This window comes from Manacus vitellinus, unplaced genomic scaffold (genome assembly GCF_001715985.3).
Source record: "Manacus vitellinus isolate BGI_N305 unplaced genomic scaffold, ASM171598v3 scaffold_103_pilon, whole genome shotgun sequence".
Lineage (NCBI taxonomy): Eukaryota > Metazoa > Chordata > Aves > Passeriformes > Pipridae > Manacus > Manacus vitellinus.
Window position 1 is genome coordinate 687007 of NW_021938814.1, and position 15085 is coordinate 702091.

The 15085-nt window shown below is 52.2% G+C and overlaps 2 protein-coding genes across 2 annotated transcripts in view; both read left to right on the forward strand.

Moving 5' to 3' along the window:
- The window catches only part of LOC108642821, a 14943-nt gene extending 8914 nt beyond the window's left edge, over positions 1-6029 (forward strand). The window contains exon 9 of the mRNA XM_029963631.1: positions 5963-6029. Coding sequence (XP_029819491.1) covers positions 5963-6029 — 67 coding nt within the window. The remainder of the gene's footprint in view (positions 1-5962) is intronic.
- Positions 6030-6773: 744 nt separating this feature from the next.
- GPR137C (G protein-coupled receptor 137C) lies at positions 6774-14763 on the forward strand. Its single transcript, XM_029963633.1, has 6 exons — positions 6774-7009; positions 7706-7934; positions 10373-10522; positions 11040-11162; positions 11268-11383; positions 12231-14763. Exons 1-6 carry the CDS (start codon positions 6774-6776, stop codon positions 12373-12375), a joined length of 999 nt encoding a protein of 332 aa, XP_029819493.1. The 3' UTR covers positions 12376-14763.
- Positions 14764-15085: the final 322 nt, after the last annotated feature.

Genomic DNA, 15085 nt, shown 5'->3' on the forward strand with positions numbered 1-15085 from the left:
TGTGAGCAAAAAGCGTGCCCTGAATCCCAGCATCAGGGGGTTGGGGTGTAGGGCTGTGCCCTCAATGCAGACCCCGGGGTGGGGGGGAAACAGCCTCATGCCCTGAATTTGGGATTTGAGGGGTGCAGGGGCATGCCCTGCTCCCCAGGTGGGATTTTCCTCTTTGCAACCCAGAGTCATTGCAGGGGGGGATCACTTTGCCGGGGACTGTTTTGCATCTTTTTTTAATTGATTCCCGTTCTCCGAAGGGGACCAGAAAGTGGCAGCAGCAGGGGCTGCTCTGGCCTGGAGTGATGCCAACCATTACGTCACCAGCCAGAGCCTCTTCTGCTATTGTTGCTGCGCTCCCTCCTTCTCTCCATCGCTCCGCTGCGAACTGGGCTTGTTGTTCTGCAGCTTGTTGTCAGACAAAAAAATAAATAAACAACCAAAACCCTGAGATCCCTCAGGGGCGGGACAGGGGGGCCCCTTCCCAGCTAAACCATCGCTGCTGGGACAGTGTGGAGCTGCTTGTTGTTATCACCGAATGTATCCCTCCTTTTCTGGGCTTCCCATCACTTGTGCCGTGATTTTTATCCTCCTTTCCCCGAGTCCACTTGTCTTTATCTCTCAAAGCCTCGTCTCTCCCCTCCTCTCCCCTCCCCTGAATATTTTGTTTCTGCTCCAGTTTCTCCCGAGCAGCCCTTTTTTGCTCGCCTGCCCTCCCCAGTTTGGTGACTTGTTTCATAAATAGGCAGCACTTTTTTTCCTTCCAGCTTTGTTGTTGTTGTGGGGATTCTTTGCTCTGCAGCTCTCAGCTGTTCCCCAGCCTCACAAAGGAATCGCTAACACACAGCGAAATCGCTCCGTCGCTCCGATGTGTCACCCAGGGGAGTTATGATTTCATTTTCCCGAGGACATCAGCGCTCACATGATAATGGAAGACTTGGAGCAATTGGGTTGTTCAGCTTTTTCAGTTCTTTTCCCCCTCTCCTTGCTCTGAAATAAACACTTGGGAGCCAGGGGTGAGCTGCCTGTTGCCAAAGGTGTCGGTGTTGGATGTGGCGTTGGTTGAGTGGCAGCAGGATAACAAATGGTGCAGAGTGTGCATAATCCATCTTGTCTGTTAAAGGCAGCCTGACCTACCAATTGCTCCAGCCAGGAGGGGTTTGTGTCCTTTGAAAAGCAGGGATCCTGTGCTCTGCTCCACAAAGTGGTTGCATTTCTGTTTTCCTCTCAGTCACTGGACTCAACAGCAGATTTGCCTCTCTCCGGGCTTGTTTAAAGGTTCCCTTAAAGTAAATCCAAATAGATTCCCAGGCTTCCCTTCCTCCCACGATATCTGTTTTTCAGTGAACTCTGCATATATCCCATTTCTTTCTCCTTCAAAACCTAGAGCCAAGGGAAATCCTGTCTGAGGAAATAAGAGCTCAGAATCTGGAGTGGGGAAGGATAAAATGACTTATGAAAGTGGGTCTGCATGCTCAGCTCCAGGGAGGGTCTGACACTTCCCTGTTGGAACCAGGAGGGGAGTCCAGCACTGTGTGGTGTTTTTGGGTGATCTCACAGTGGTGGTAGTGAAGCTCCAGAGGTTTGGAGAAAGAGTCGAGCTGGATGGACTGAAAGCCTTTGGTGCTTTCCTGGCTCCCATCTCTAGACATGACTGGTGTGTTTACTGGTGTGACTTCCAGGAGAAAGTGCCCATCCATTCCCAGTTTTTAAGGGCTAATTGGTAGCAATTAGAAGGACCAGCAGAAGGACCCTGGGCTTCTTCTGCTCTGGGGGTGGGATCCTGATCCGAGATGTCCTCGGATAAAAGCACAGGCTGCTGCTGTGCTGAGGGCCTGGCTCATTGTCTCTCTACACAGTGCCTCCTTTGTGGAGATGCTGGAGAAATGGCATCTGTGGAAGCAGTGGAAGAAAACATGGCCTGTGCTGTTATTTGAGCTGATCTTGCTTGATTTAGGGAGCTCCTCAGGCTATGGAGAAGCTGAGGATGAAATGGTGATGGGGAAGAAGCTCCAGGGAACAGATACCCATGGAGAACTGGCATTACTTGGCACTCCAGGCTGTTTTGGGGCTGAAATTCAAAATTCTGATGCTGCCTGGTGTTCTCCTTTCAGTGGGGAGGGGTTATCCTCTTCCTATCCCCTCCTGGCTCCTGAGATTCCTGAGGGGATGCAGAGTCCTGGCAGAATGAATGTGGGATGTGTATTTTTTTTTTCATAAAATCCCAGAATGGTTGGGACTGGGAGGAACCTTAAAGCTCATCTCATTCCAAACCTGTGCCATGGGCAGGGACACCTTCCACTGTCCCAGGTTGCTCCAACCTGGCCTTGAACACTTCCAGAGATGGGGCAGCCACAGCTTCTTTGGGCAACTTGTGCCAGGGCCTCACCACCCTCACAGCCAAGAATTTCTTCCCAATATCCCATCTAACCCTGCCCTCTCTGTGTGAAGCCATTCCCTGTTGTCCTGTCACTCCATGCCCATGTCCAAAGTCCCTCTCCAGGTCTCCTGTAGGCTCCCTTCAGGTACTGTTTCCATCTGGAACATCACAATGCCTTTAGCTTGGGAGCATTTCTTCCTTTCTGCTTCAACTTGTACCGGAATGAGTCCTTTCCTGGAAATCTGGAATTCACAGTGCATCAAGTCAGAATTCCTCAGATCCACTCCCAGTCTTGCCTCAATGTCTCAGGTATCCAAACAAGATGCTCCTTTGCCTTGCCTTTGGAATAGCTCCTCTGCTGCCAGCTAGACATCAGCTTGAATAATGCCACCCTTCCCAAGAGCCTGCCAGTTCCTACTTTTCCCTGGGACATGGAAATACATGGAAGGAGTGGGGGGGGCTCAACCTGGAGAAAAGGAGGCTCAGGGGGGACCTTCTGGCTCTGCAACTCCCTGACAGGAGAGGGGAGCTGGAGGAGGGGGTCAGGCTCTGCTCCCAGGGAACAAGGGACAGGAGGAGAGGAAATGGCCTCAAGTTGTGTCAGGGGAGGTTCAGGTTGGACATCAGGAGGAATTTCTTCTTGGAAAGGGTTGTTAAACATTGGCAGGGGCTGCCCAGGGAGGTGGTGGAGTCCCCATCCCTGGAGGTGTCCAAGGAAGGACTGGCCGTGGCAGTCAGTGCTCTGGGCTGGGGAACAAGGTGGGCATCAGGCACAGGGGGGACTGGATGATCTCAGAGGTCTTTTCTGACCTCAGTGATTCTGTGAAATGTAGCCACAACCTCCGTCTTGTGACCCTTTCAAAGACCTTCTTGAGCACTCGGCTCTCCTGGGAATCAGCAGCTGGTGCAGGGATGAGTAAGGAATGCTGGAGTGGTGGGACTGACGGCCAGCGTGGCCAGAGCCCTCCAACAGTCTGGGTTTCTACTGAGTGCTCCATCTGATTAGATGACATCAGCCTCTTCCATCCCCTCCTGCTCTAATTGCACTGGAGCAGACATGCTTGGAAAGAGCATCCAGCCTTTCCAGGGAAATGTTTGTCTTTGCTGTCCTGTACCTTCCTTCTCAGCTGGAAAACTGGAAAAGCCTCCATCCTTTCTTGCACCTTCCTTGTGTAGCAGACACCTGGCAGTGCCCTCTGCCTCAGAGGGACAGCTGGTAAGGGGTCACTTAAACTCCAGATTGCCTCATCCCGTAGCTGATGATTCCCATGTTTCCCAGCTGAACAGGTGTCCACACTGGCAACCAGCTATTCTAGGAAATCAGGGAACAAGCAAGTTGTGCCCTGTGTTCATGATGGCAGAGAGTGATCTCAGTATTAGTGGGGATGCTGAGGGATCCTCCTCATGGACAGTTCCAACTTTTCCTCTGAGGGGTGGGTGGGGGTTTGAACATTTGTTACGGGGTGTAATCCCAAAATAGTCTGGGCTGTGCTCCAATTATCTCGCTCTGGTGAGGGAAGGGATCTGTCTGTGGATGCTCCTGCAGCTGAGTGAGGGCTGTGTTAGGACAGGACATGGTTATGTCTTGTATCTGTGGAGCCCAAATTCATGATTTCTTTATGGAGCAAGAGAGATTTTGTTTCCATCAGACAATAAGTTCCTGGCTCTCCTGGATCTTTTGGATCTGATGTGAATGGCTGTACCAAAACCAAGCTGAAGTGGTTCAGTGTTTGGGGTTAAGATCCTGGCTTTTCAGGTACTGGAAGTGATCCTTGGAGCAATCTGTGGGATCTGACATCTGTCACCTTCTCTTAGCAGCTGTGACACCTCCAGTGCACCTTCTAAGGATGAGTGTGTGTCTCAAACATATCCTTAGCAAGTTCACTTTCTGGGCTGTGCTGGGAGCAAGGGAATCACTTTTATGTAATATATCCACCCACCACAAAACCAAAGGCCTCCAGCATCATGGGGGCACTTTGGGGTGTGTAATTCTCCTCCCCTTCTTCCCAAATCTGGCTGATGTGAAGTGCTCAAAGGATCTGTGGCTCTGGAAAGGCAACTAAGTGTTGCCAAACTGCTCCTGATTTTCAGGCCTGACTTCTTGGGCTGGTCTCAGCTCAGATCCCAAGTTTGCAAGGATTGCTGCTCCCAGCTTGGCCTAAAGCACCTGTTTGAGGGCAGGGGGCTGTGTTTCCTCTCTTTCTGGAGAACAGGACTGCTCCTGAGCTCTCCATGCTGGATTCTTCACAGCAGAACCCTTTACCTCAGCTGTCCTTGGGCTCTGAAAGCAGCAGAGTCCTGTGCAGAGAGACTCAAAGCTTGTCTCAAGGCTGAGAACCCAGAGAAACACTGGTGTCACCTACTGACCCAGTCCCTGGGAAGGAAAAGCAACCTTCAGATAAGTTATCAGTCTTAATAATTGAAAACACCAAACACAGTGATGCCTGTCCTCTTCCTGAAGTTGTAGGAATAATTAGCTGGGGGCTAATAAAAGTCTAATGCTGGAGCTGTGGTCTCCCTCTGCTTTTCATGGCAGCAGGCCAAGCCTGAGGCTCAAGTTGCTGTTGCACTCTTAACCCTGACTCAGCTTTGTGTGCCTTAATCCCTGGAGCTGTAGGGGGAGAGTTTAGGGAGAGTCCTGCACATCCAGCATCTTCCTGTTAGCCAGTGGCACTTCCCTGCTCTGCTGAGGGGCTGTTCTCAGCTGAGAGTGCAGTATTCCCAGTTGGAATACAAGCCAGGGACTCTGCAGTGCTGTTCAGAGGCTGTGTTTACAGATACCTCAGATGGATTTCTGTGCTGCCCAAATGGGTGCTGGACCAAGAGATTTTCCCAGCTGGAAATGTCCTTGGTGTCTGTTTTGACAGGACAAGAGGAAACAGCCTCAAGTTGCACCAGGGGAGGTTTAGATTGGATATTGGGAAAAAAATTCTTCACTGAAAGGGTGGTCAGGCATTGGAACAGGCTGTCCAGGGCAGTGGTGGAGTCACCATCCCTGGAAGAGTCCAAAAAAACATGGATATGGCATTTGGCAACGTGGTTTAGTGGTGAACAAGGTGGCGCTGAATTAAATGGTTGCACTTGATGATTTTGGAGGGCTTTTCCAACCTTAGTGATCCTATGCCAGTCCCAAAGTGCTTGAACATAACCTGCAGGCAAACTAAGGAGGATTCAAGGATATTTCTGTTTGAAAGTCACCACATGGTGCTTCCAAGGCACAGGTTTAGTGTAACTCAGATGAGTTTTAGGGCTCAGGGTGGATTGTGCCACACTTGTGTTCTTCTCTGGGCTGGTTTAGGCCAGGACAACAGGATAGAGAACATCCATAGGGATGGATCCCCATCTCTACTGAAGAGCTGTGTCCTGTTCCCCTCTAAGTACTGCTTGAGCTCATCCTCCCTCAGACTGGGGGAGAGGAGCCAGGCACTGGCACTGGAACTGGCTCTTGGAAGAGGGTCACTGGCACTGTCTGATGTCCTTTGAAATGCTTGAAACTACTACAGGGGATCAGACAAGCTCGAATCCTGAAATGTCTCTGGAAATCCTCTTGGCAGGAGCCTGATTCCTGAAGCTTGTGTGCCACTTCTGCCTCAGTGCTGGCTGGAAGGCAGGAGCCAAGGAATCCCAGCAGGAAAAAAAGCTGACCAAGGGTGCCTTGTAGGAGATGAGTGATCCTTCACTGCAGCCACAGTCTGGGAGCTGACAGGGCAAGGGAGGAGAAGGGAAACTGAACCTCCACACCTGTGCAGTGATCCCACAAATCCAGGTGTGCTGGATCTGTCTGGATGTTTCTCTTCCCGAGTTCCTTCCAAGTCTCTAGTCAGGACATGGGCTTTACCTGTGACTGACCCCAGCTCTGGGATCCTTCCTGGTGGGATCTGTACCTGGAGCTGCATTTCTCACAGGACACAACCCTGTTGTTTTCCTGCTGTTTTCCTGACCAGTGTGAGTGCTGCTTCCCTGTCCCCTTGCAGCAGGAACTCACATCTGAGCTCTGTCTTGGGAGTGTCAACACCTTCCTAAGCCATCCCTAATTCCTTAGGCTCAGATCCTGCCCCTGTATGCTCCAAACTTCCACCTCTGGAGCTACTTTTCAGGTGAATTTGTCCTACAAACATCATAAGGATGGAGGAGCTGTGAGTTCCAAGTGCTTTTTCCAGCCTGCAGGTCCATGATCAAATAGACCAGAGGGCTATTTTAGATCAGCTATTTGTCTTGCTGAAGCACAGCAGCTCAGGCAGCCTTTTCTAACATAGAAATCCAGCGTGGTTGAGGTCCTAAAATAAGCAGCCCAGAACACTGGGCAAAGGAGATGTATTTTTGAAGGATTTTAATGACTATTAAGTGCTAAACTCCCTGCTTTTCTTGAGATCTTTAAGGTGGAGTGTTAAAGTCCTTATCACATATGGGGTATTATGAGCACCTGTGTTTGGGCTGGGCTTTTACAAGGGGAAAAAAAGACCAGTTCTTGGTGCTGATAAATAATCTGGAGTCCTTGGAGGTGTCCAACTGGTTTCTGGCTCCCCTGTTTATCTCGACTAAACTTAAAAGAAACTGTAGATCATGTGAAGTAACACTGTGGAAATCTTTCCTCCAGGTCATATTCAAAGTGAAATGTGCAGCTGAATTCAACAAGTACAAGTAAGTGATGCTGTTCTGACCTTCGTGGCTTAAGGGGGAACTCACTGCAGTGCTGGGAGGGAGAGGTTCAGACCCCAAAGGCTGAACAGAGCTGATTCCATCCCTGTGCTCTGGCAAAGGGTCAGTGTTGTGCCTTGGAGCAGGACTGGGAGGTTCAAGGGTGCCCAGGAAGCTCAAGCACCCCAGTAGCAAACTAGATGAACTCTCAAGGTCATTCCAAGCTATCCCACCCCAGAAAAGATCTGCAGAATAAGGCACGAGCAGTAGGTGAGACCTACATTTGTGCAGCCCAGGTGCTTCCTAACCATTTCCAGGGAAACCCACACTGGGAAATGCAAGCTCCAGTGGCTTTCAGTGAAGAAGTTGCAGTGGTTGTGATGACTCATGGCTTATTGACTGGAGTTAATGCAGAGCTGGAGCAACACTTAAAATCTGCAAGATAAGAACCTGACTGTCAGAAGATGAGTCTTTGTAACTCATGACTGCTTACGCTGCTCATGTGTTCTGAGAGCAGCTCCAACAAATGCTCTGCAGGCTTGGGGCTGTCAGTGCAACCACTGAAAGTTGCTGGAATGCCTGATCTTCCCAGCAGGCAGAGCACTGGGCGTGCTGGGAGGGTCTGGTGAGACAGGAGGGTGGTGCAGAATAAGCCTCGTCTCACTCAAACTCCGTTTCTCCCCCTCACCACCCCTCCAGGGTCCTGCTGTACCTGGGCTCCATCTTCACCAGCCTCCTCTTCCTGGTTGTGAATTTGACTTGTGCAATGTTGATCCACGGGGAGGTCCCCGAGAGCCAGCTGAGGTGGACGGTCCTGGCCCGCGCCCTGGTCAACGACAGCCTCTTCATCCTCTGTGCCATCTCGCTGGCTGGCTGCATGTGCAAGCTGGGAAAGATGTCTTCAGCCAACGTCTACCTCGAGTCCAAGGTAGGGGAATGCCCTGGGAGCTTCACAGGGACTGCACAGCTGGATTCTCAGCTGGACCTGGGTGTGCTCGCTCAGGGCATGGGGGCACCTGAGCTGCTCTTGCTCAAATATTCCTTCCAGAGAGGAGGTGGCAGCTCTTGGACTCCTCCCTCCAGAAAGTGCATGTTCCTGCCTTGGGAATGATCTGCCCTGTGTGTTTTAGGGGAACACCTTGTCTGCAGCTTTGGGAGATTTATGAGCTGACTGCGCTCTTCAAGCTTAGGAAATGTAGGGTCTACCTGGATGAGAGGGCTCTCCAAGAGCAGCAGATGCAGTTTTGGCAGTGTATTATCACTAAGGACAGTAAAACTTGCAGCATGTTGTTGCCTGTAGCAGGTGCACAACAATTCTTTGCAAAGGGGATCCCCTCCCAACAGTCCTGGATGAGATGAGCATGTTGGAAGGGGAGGAGAAGTTGCTGTAGGTCCTGCCCCAAGGCAGAAGGACAGGTCTGAACACACACAGCCCTTTTCCAGCAGGTAGGAGAGTGGATGAGCTGCCAGCAGTGTGGCAACAGGCTGTAATTAAATGTGCACTTGAGCTGCCTCCTCTTCCTCTGGGAAGCCATATCACCCCTGTCAAAGGCAGGGATTCCAGGGATCTATAGCAAAAATCTGAGCATAGCCTGGTCAAGGTTGAAGCTGAGGCTTTCAGTAGGAGATGTCTGGCTCCTTAAGCAACCAAGAGTATTGCTGGTTTCCCAGAATCCAGGACGTGTGAACCATGGGTCGCAGCTGCAGTGAGACAGGAGCCATCTAAGCTGAGAACCTGCTCACATCCCTGCCTGCCTGGGCCTGGTATCCAGCTCTGACTGGCTCTGGGCACTGATTAACTTGCCAAGTTCACCCAGCACAGGAACTTCCTCTCCTTCCATGCCTGAGGCTGCCTGTGGGGCCGTGCTCTTGTACAACATGCTCCAGGGAAGCCTGTTCTCCAGTTGGATACTCAGCCTGGCTGCTACAGGTCTCCCCTTCCCTTCCCTGCCTTGGGGGCATCCCTTGATTTCCTGTGTGAAGGAGCTGCAGGAAAAGGGTGGGGATGAGCACAAGTGCTACACAAATGCCTGGAAAGGTTGTCCTGCCTCCTGAACTCCAGCTGGGAACCTGCTGACTCAAAGCCATCCAGCAAGGCTGGAGGCTGCTGCCTCCACCACTGAAGGTGAAAGGCTGGAGCCATGGGAAGGAGGCTGGACTGCAGCCAGATCCTGTGCTGTGGTCCTTGTGAGCTGGAGATTTGCTTCACCAACCTTTTGTTGTGCTGGCCTGGACACCAGGGGCTCAGCTAAGGGTGACAGCAGGATGTGTTCCTGGGCTTTGGGGCTGTCACTTTGTTAGCAGCACTTCTGTGCTGACTCTTTCAAGCTGCTGCCTTGAGCTCCAAAGCCGGGAAAATAGAGCTGGCACAGCCCAGCTGGGATGTGGAGCAGGTCAGTGAGATGAGCCTCCCCTGCAGATTCTCTGCTTAAACACAAAGGCAAGTGAGCTGCTGGCACGTGTTTATGTGCCCACCCACTGACTTGGTGCCTCCCAGTAGCTATTAAAGGGCTTCATGGGTGTATTTAGCAAAGCCTGGCTTGTCATAAAATCCCAGAATGGTTTGGGTTGGAAGGGACCTTAAAGATCATCCAGTTCTACCCCCCTGCCATGGGCAGGGACACCTTCCACTAGCCCTGGTTGCTCCAATCCCCATCCAGCCTGGCCTTGAACATTTCCAGGGATGGGGCAGCCACAGCTTCTCTGGGCAACCTGTGCCAGGGCCTCTCCACCCTCACAGGGAAGAATTCCTTCCTAATAGCTAATCTAATCCTATTCTCTGTCAGTGGGAAGCCATTCCCCCTCATCCTGTCACTCCAGGCCCTTGTAAGTAGTCTCTCTCCATGTTTCCTTGTGGGCTCCCTTCAGTTCCAGGAGTTCAGGCGCTGGGTCCCCAAATATTTGGGTTTCTTTCCTAAACAAACACTGTGTGTGATGTTGGGGTGCTGAGCTGCTGCAGTGAATGGGCTGGGTGAACATTTCTGCTGCAGAGTCTGATCAGGGCATAGAAGCAGCCAGTTGATTTTCCCAGTGGTTGTTTGTTGGCCTTGCAGAGACTCCCATGGGAAGGCAGTGAGTGGAGTAGCATCTCCCTGGACCACCAGCTGGAAGGTGACTGATAAGATCCTGACAGTGACACTTCTGTGCCTCAGATCTTCCCTGCTCCCAGGTGACACTGGCTGTGTGGATCTGTTCCTGGAATGAACTCATCACATGAGAAAGCTCTTAACCAGCTCTGAATATTTCAGCAACAACATACAAATGTTCTGGGTCGTTCTTGCCTGCACAGCTTCTGGTGAATTTAAGTGAAGGGGGAAAGAAAATCACAGCTCTATATTAAAGCCATTTTATTTCTTCCTGTTCTAGGGAACATCTGTCTGCCAGGCTGTTCTTGTGGGATCTGTAGTGGCTCTTCTGTATTCCTCAAGGGCCTGCTATAACCTGGTAGCTGTGGCCATATCTCCAGACAATGTTCCTGGTCCTTTTAACTATGGCTGGGACAACCTTTCAGACAAGGTGAGTGTCTGTGACCCCCAGTCCAGAGCCAGTAAAGTGAAAGGCAGTCACTCCTTGTCCTGGGAGGGTGAAAAGGGACTGTGGGGGGGTGTCTGGGGAACTGAACCCCCAGAGGAGCTGGATTTCTGCCTCCAGAAGCCCTGCTTGCTCTCTCCACCCAGAAAAACCTGAGTCTTCCCCTTTCCAGGAAGGATTCCCCTGTTGTGCTCTTCCCTTTTAGCCTGGCAACTCTTCTTTTGAGGGAGAGGAGGGACAGGTCAACTAGAGCAGAAAAGCAATGCTTAATCAGGCGTGGCTGTGTGAGAGGGAGAGTCACTGGGAGCGAGCTCCCAGTGCCCTGGTGGCACATGAACAGAACCAGCCCAGCAAAACCAGTAGCAGGAGCCAGGTGAGGGGCACTGCGCTGGCTTAGGGACTCCTGCCTTCGGAAGGGTTTCTCTGCATTCCCAGTTCCAGCTTTTGGGAGCTCTGTGGATGGCTGGGATCAAATCAGACCCCCCTGGTTTGTGTTCCACAGGTGCACGTGGAAGTGAGCAGCGAGGAGTACGTGGTGTTTGGCGTGGTCCTTTTCCTCTGGGAGCTGGTGCCAACGACTTTCGTGGTGCTGTTCTTCCGGGCTCAGAGGCTGAGCCAGAACCTGGTAGGGCCTGAGCAAGTTACCCCTGTGCAGGGAGGAGCCCCAGGGCACCTGGGAGGACTGTCAGGGGTGTTTTTACTTCTGGCCTAACTCCTTTGTCGTTGGCAGACTCCAGCAGGGATGGTGAACAGCCACAGTTACAGCTCCAGAGCCTATTTCTTTGACAATCCGAGGCGCTACGACAGCGATGACGACCTGTCACGGCTCGGGGCCAGAGAAGGAGGGTGAGTGTTGTGCTGCCATCCTGCTGCCCTGTGGGGAAGGACAGAGCTCCTGCCTTCAGCTCTGAGGGGAAAAAATCAGTGGGAGAGGCAGCTTGGGAAAGGTGCATGGGATAGAGAGCCTTCTGACTGAGGTTTTGTTCCTTCTGCAGCTCGCAAGGAGCTGTTTTTATTAGACAGAAGTGACCACAGAGGTGGATGTAGATGGTGCCCACAGGTAGAAATACGTAGTGATTACAGGGACCTCATCCAGGAGGACTGGTCTTTCTAGGATCCTCCCTCAGCTGTGGGCAGAGGGCTCTGAAATGATCTCCAGAGGGGTTTCTCTGCTGGAAAGCGAGAGGTGGGGAAGTCCTGGGAGGGGAGATGATCTCTGGGAGCCAGCTGGGACAAAGCCCTGCAGGAATCCCTGGTGTGGGGGAGAACAGTCAGGTAACCACAGCAAAACTGTACAGGGAAACCTGGCACTGCTGTCATCATGGAATCACAGACTGGTTTGGGTTGGAAGGGACCTTAAAAACCATCCCGTTCCACCATGGCAGGGACGCCTTCTACTAGACCAGGTTGCTCCAAACTCCATCCAGCCTAGCCTGGAACATTTCACTTCCTTTCCGCTTCATTTTTAAATCCTTCACTTGCTGTGGGGAGTTCAGAGGCTCTGACTCTTGAGCAGTGTTGTAGGGCCCGGTGCTCTTCTCCTTGTACTTTTTCATCAAAGCCGGGCTCCTCAGAGATATTATACCTACAGATTTGGACACCCTGGTCAGTGCTGGGAGTCTCCTAGCACTGGAGGAGCCAAATTACTCATCTCTAAGAGAGTCCACATGTGTGTTTTCTGTCTCCCCTCCAGCTTGGCCACCCCTCAGTGCTCAGGCTTCTACGGCTCCCTGGCCGGGAACGACAGCGGGACGCCCGCGGACAGCGCGCCCTTGCTCTGCGCCGCCGGCGGCTCGGGGAGCAACCACCACAGCTCACACCCCGCCCCACAGAACTGAGGAGGCTCCCTCCATTCCCAGAGTGGCATTCATGTATAGGATTGTAACCTGGTTTTCTCTTTTCCTCCTCCTCCTCCTCCCCTGAAGCATCTAACTCATGACACAAACATTCCACGACCTGCCGCAGCTGCGCGCGGGACTGAGCCGAAGGCTGCGGGCAGTAAGTAAGAGAACTGTGACTTTAAAGGTACCATGTAGCAAAGTGAAGCTGAACTCTCTGGAAGCTTTTTCTTGGTCTGGTCTTCAAGATGTTGGCAGCTAAATGCACCAGAGCTTCCTCACTAGAAAAGAAACATCAAATGCGTATTTGCACTTTTATCTGCACACTTGGAAGGAACGAATCTTGCTCAGGCTCTGCTTGGTCTGAGACTGTTCTAGTTACTCTTTTAATTGCACATCCATAGCTGGGAGAGGCACTGTCTTCCTGCAAAGGCGTGTTCTGTGAAGTACTCTGCATCCTGACTCGCTGGGAGCGGGAGCTCTGTCCGGGCAGGGCCTCCTGTGCTGGATGCTCAAGCTTTCTGTGCCATATTCCCACCTGGCAGGGCTGGGTGAGGCCTCGGGGCTGAGGGGGGTCTTGCTCTGACTCCTGATCCTCGTCCCACGTGGCTGCTGACCTGTCCCTCCTGGGCCTGTGGCTCAGAGCTGAGGGGGAGGTCTGTTCCTACTGGCATTGTGACCAACCTGATGGCAGAGGGAGAGGGCTGGCTTTTCCCTTCAGGGAGAGCTTGGAGCTGGCTCAGCAGGAGTGTGTGTGCAGGAATGTGTGTGAATCCAGGGCTGCTGGACCCCGGGGGTGCTGAGAGCAACCCTGCTCCCCCTCCTCATCACCCACGGCGGGGTCCCCTCGTCCCCCTCAGTATTAAATTGCATTTAGCAGATAACCAAGAGGTTTAACCTGAAGTGAATGTGAACTGGTGGGTCCCCACTGAGGTGCAGGAGGTGTCTGGCTGCCTGTGGAGTGTGCTGTTGCAGAGGGAAGGGGCAGAAATCACAGGGATCTGATCCCTGGGCTCCTTGCTCTGCCCTCCAGGGCCTGGAGCCCTCCCACTGGAGTACACAGGGTGTGAGTGCTGGGTCAGGCTGGGAGAGGCTCCCCTGTCTCTCCTTAACCAAAGTAGCCAAGTTGGGTCCTGGCCTGGGCTCTTGGAGATGAGGCTTGGTGTCATTCCTGGCTTGTCCCTGAGCCTGCTGTGGGGATGAGCGAAGCAGCTTTGGATGGAGGCCCTGCTCCAGTGGGAGCTGCTCTGGCCACTGGTGCCAACCCACACTGGAACTGCTTTTAACCTGCCTCGTGCTGCTCAAACCCCAGGCTGACCCTGGGCAGGGAGTGCTGTGGTGGGACAATGTTCTGGGAGCTGGGGGGACCCTGAGGCAGCCTCTGTGTCTGAGCTGTGTGTGAGGGAACCCCCAGCCCTGGGGCAGCCCCGGCCTCTCCTCACCTGGTCACTCCTCACCTCTTGCTTGTGCTGGGCTCGATGTCACTTGTCCCACCCAGTCCCTATGCGTGGTCTGTGCTGGCCCCTTCCTTGCTCACCTGCTTCACTCTCCCTGGCCCAAAAAGAGCAGCAAGCCCTGCTTCTTTTTGGAGAAGGCAAAGATGGCAACTCTCAGCACACCCCTCGCTCGAGTACCCGACCCAGAGCTCCACCCTGGCTGCTCACCTGTCTCCTGGCAGGAACAGGTCGCTCCATCTCAATCACTGCTTGGCTTATGGCAAAGCTGATGAAGGGCCCGGTGTGTCCCCCTTCCTTCTGCTCCCATAAGTCACCAAAGACAGTAAGTGACGCTCGTGGCCCCTGTTCTTGCTTAAATTCCAAAGCACTAGGAGCACTTTAAGTTTTTCTTTGGAGGGAAAGGAGTGTAGTGCAAAAAAAAAATTTAAAAAAAAAAAAAAGAAAAAAAAAAGAATAGTTTAAAAAAAAATACAAAATCCAAGGGCTACAGGCTCATTGTTCCTATTGCACTGAAGCACACACCCACACTACGATCTTCCTGGATTTGGGATGGCAGGTCAGGGCAGTGAGTCTCGTTGCTGATGGACCCCTGAGCGACTGGCAAAGCGTTTGGGTTTTACTCCTTTGTCCGGTGGTTTCCGATCCGGCCGCTCCTCCCGGGGCCGGTCCCGTGTTTTACTGAAGTAATTTATAGCTGAGAAGTACAATGACTTTTTTAATGCATAGTTGCCTTTCATTAAACTTTCTTTTTTGGGTTTTTTTGTTTTTTTTTTTTTCTTTTTGGTATGGTTTAACAGTGTTTTGGCTTTGCAGTTGGGCAGCAGCTGCTGCGCCAGGAGCTGTGGCCAATGAATGTACCTATTTGTTCTTCACTAAACTGTAACCAAGCACTACTCTGTTGAAATAAATAAAAAAAAAAAAAAAAAAAAAAGGACTTTCTATGCTGAGATTGCTCCCAGGGTGACCCATCCAGCTCCAGGCGTGGCCCTGTGGTGCCCTGTGCCCTACCAGGACCTGGCACATCCAACTATCCAACTGCTCTCCTGAGACAGGGCTGGGAGCTTGTAAAGCTGCCGCTGGATGGGCTCCGAGGGATGAGTTTGGGGTGTCACAAGGGGCCTTATCCTCTGATGTTTCTCTGGCTGCAGCCCAGAGGGATGCTGTGTCCTGAGGGAATGGCATGAAGCTGTGCCAGGGGAGGTTGAGGCTGGATATTAGGAAAAGGTTCTTCACCCAGAGCGTAGTTGGGCACT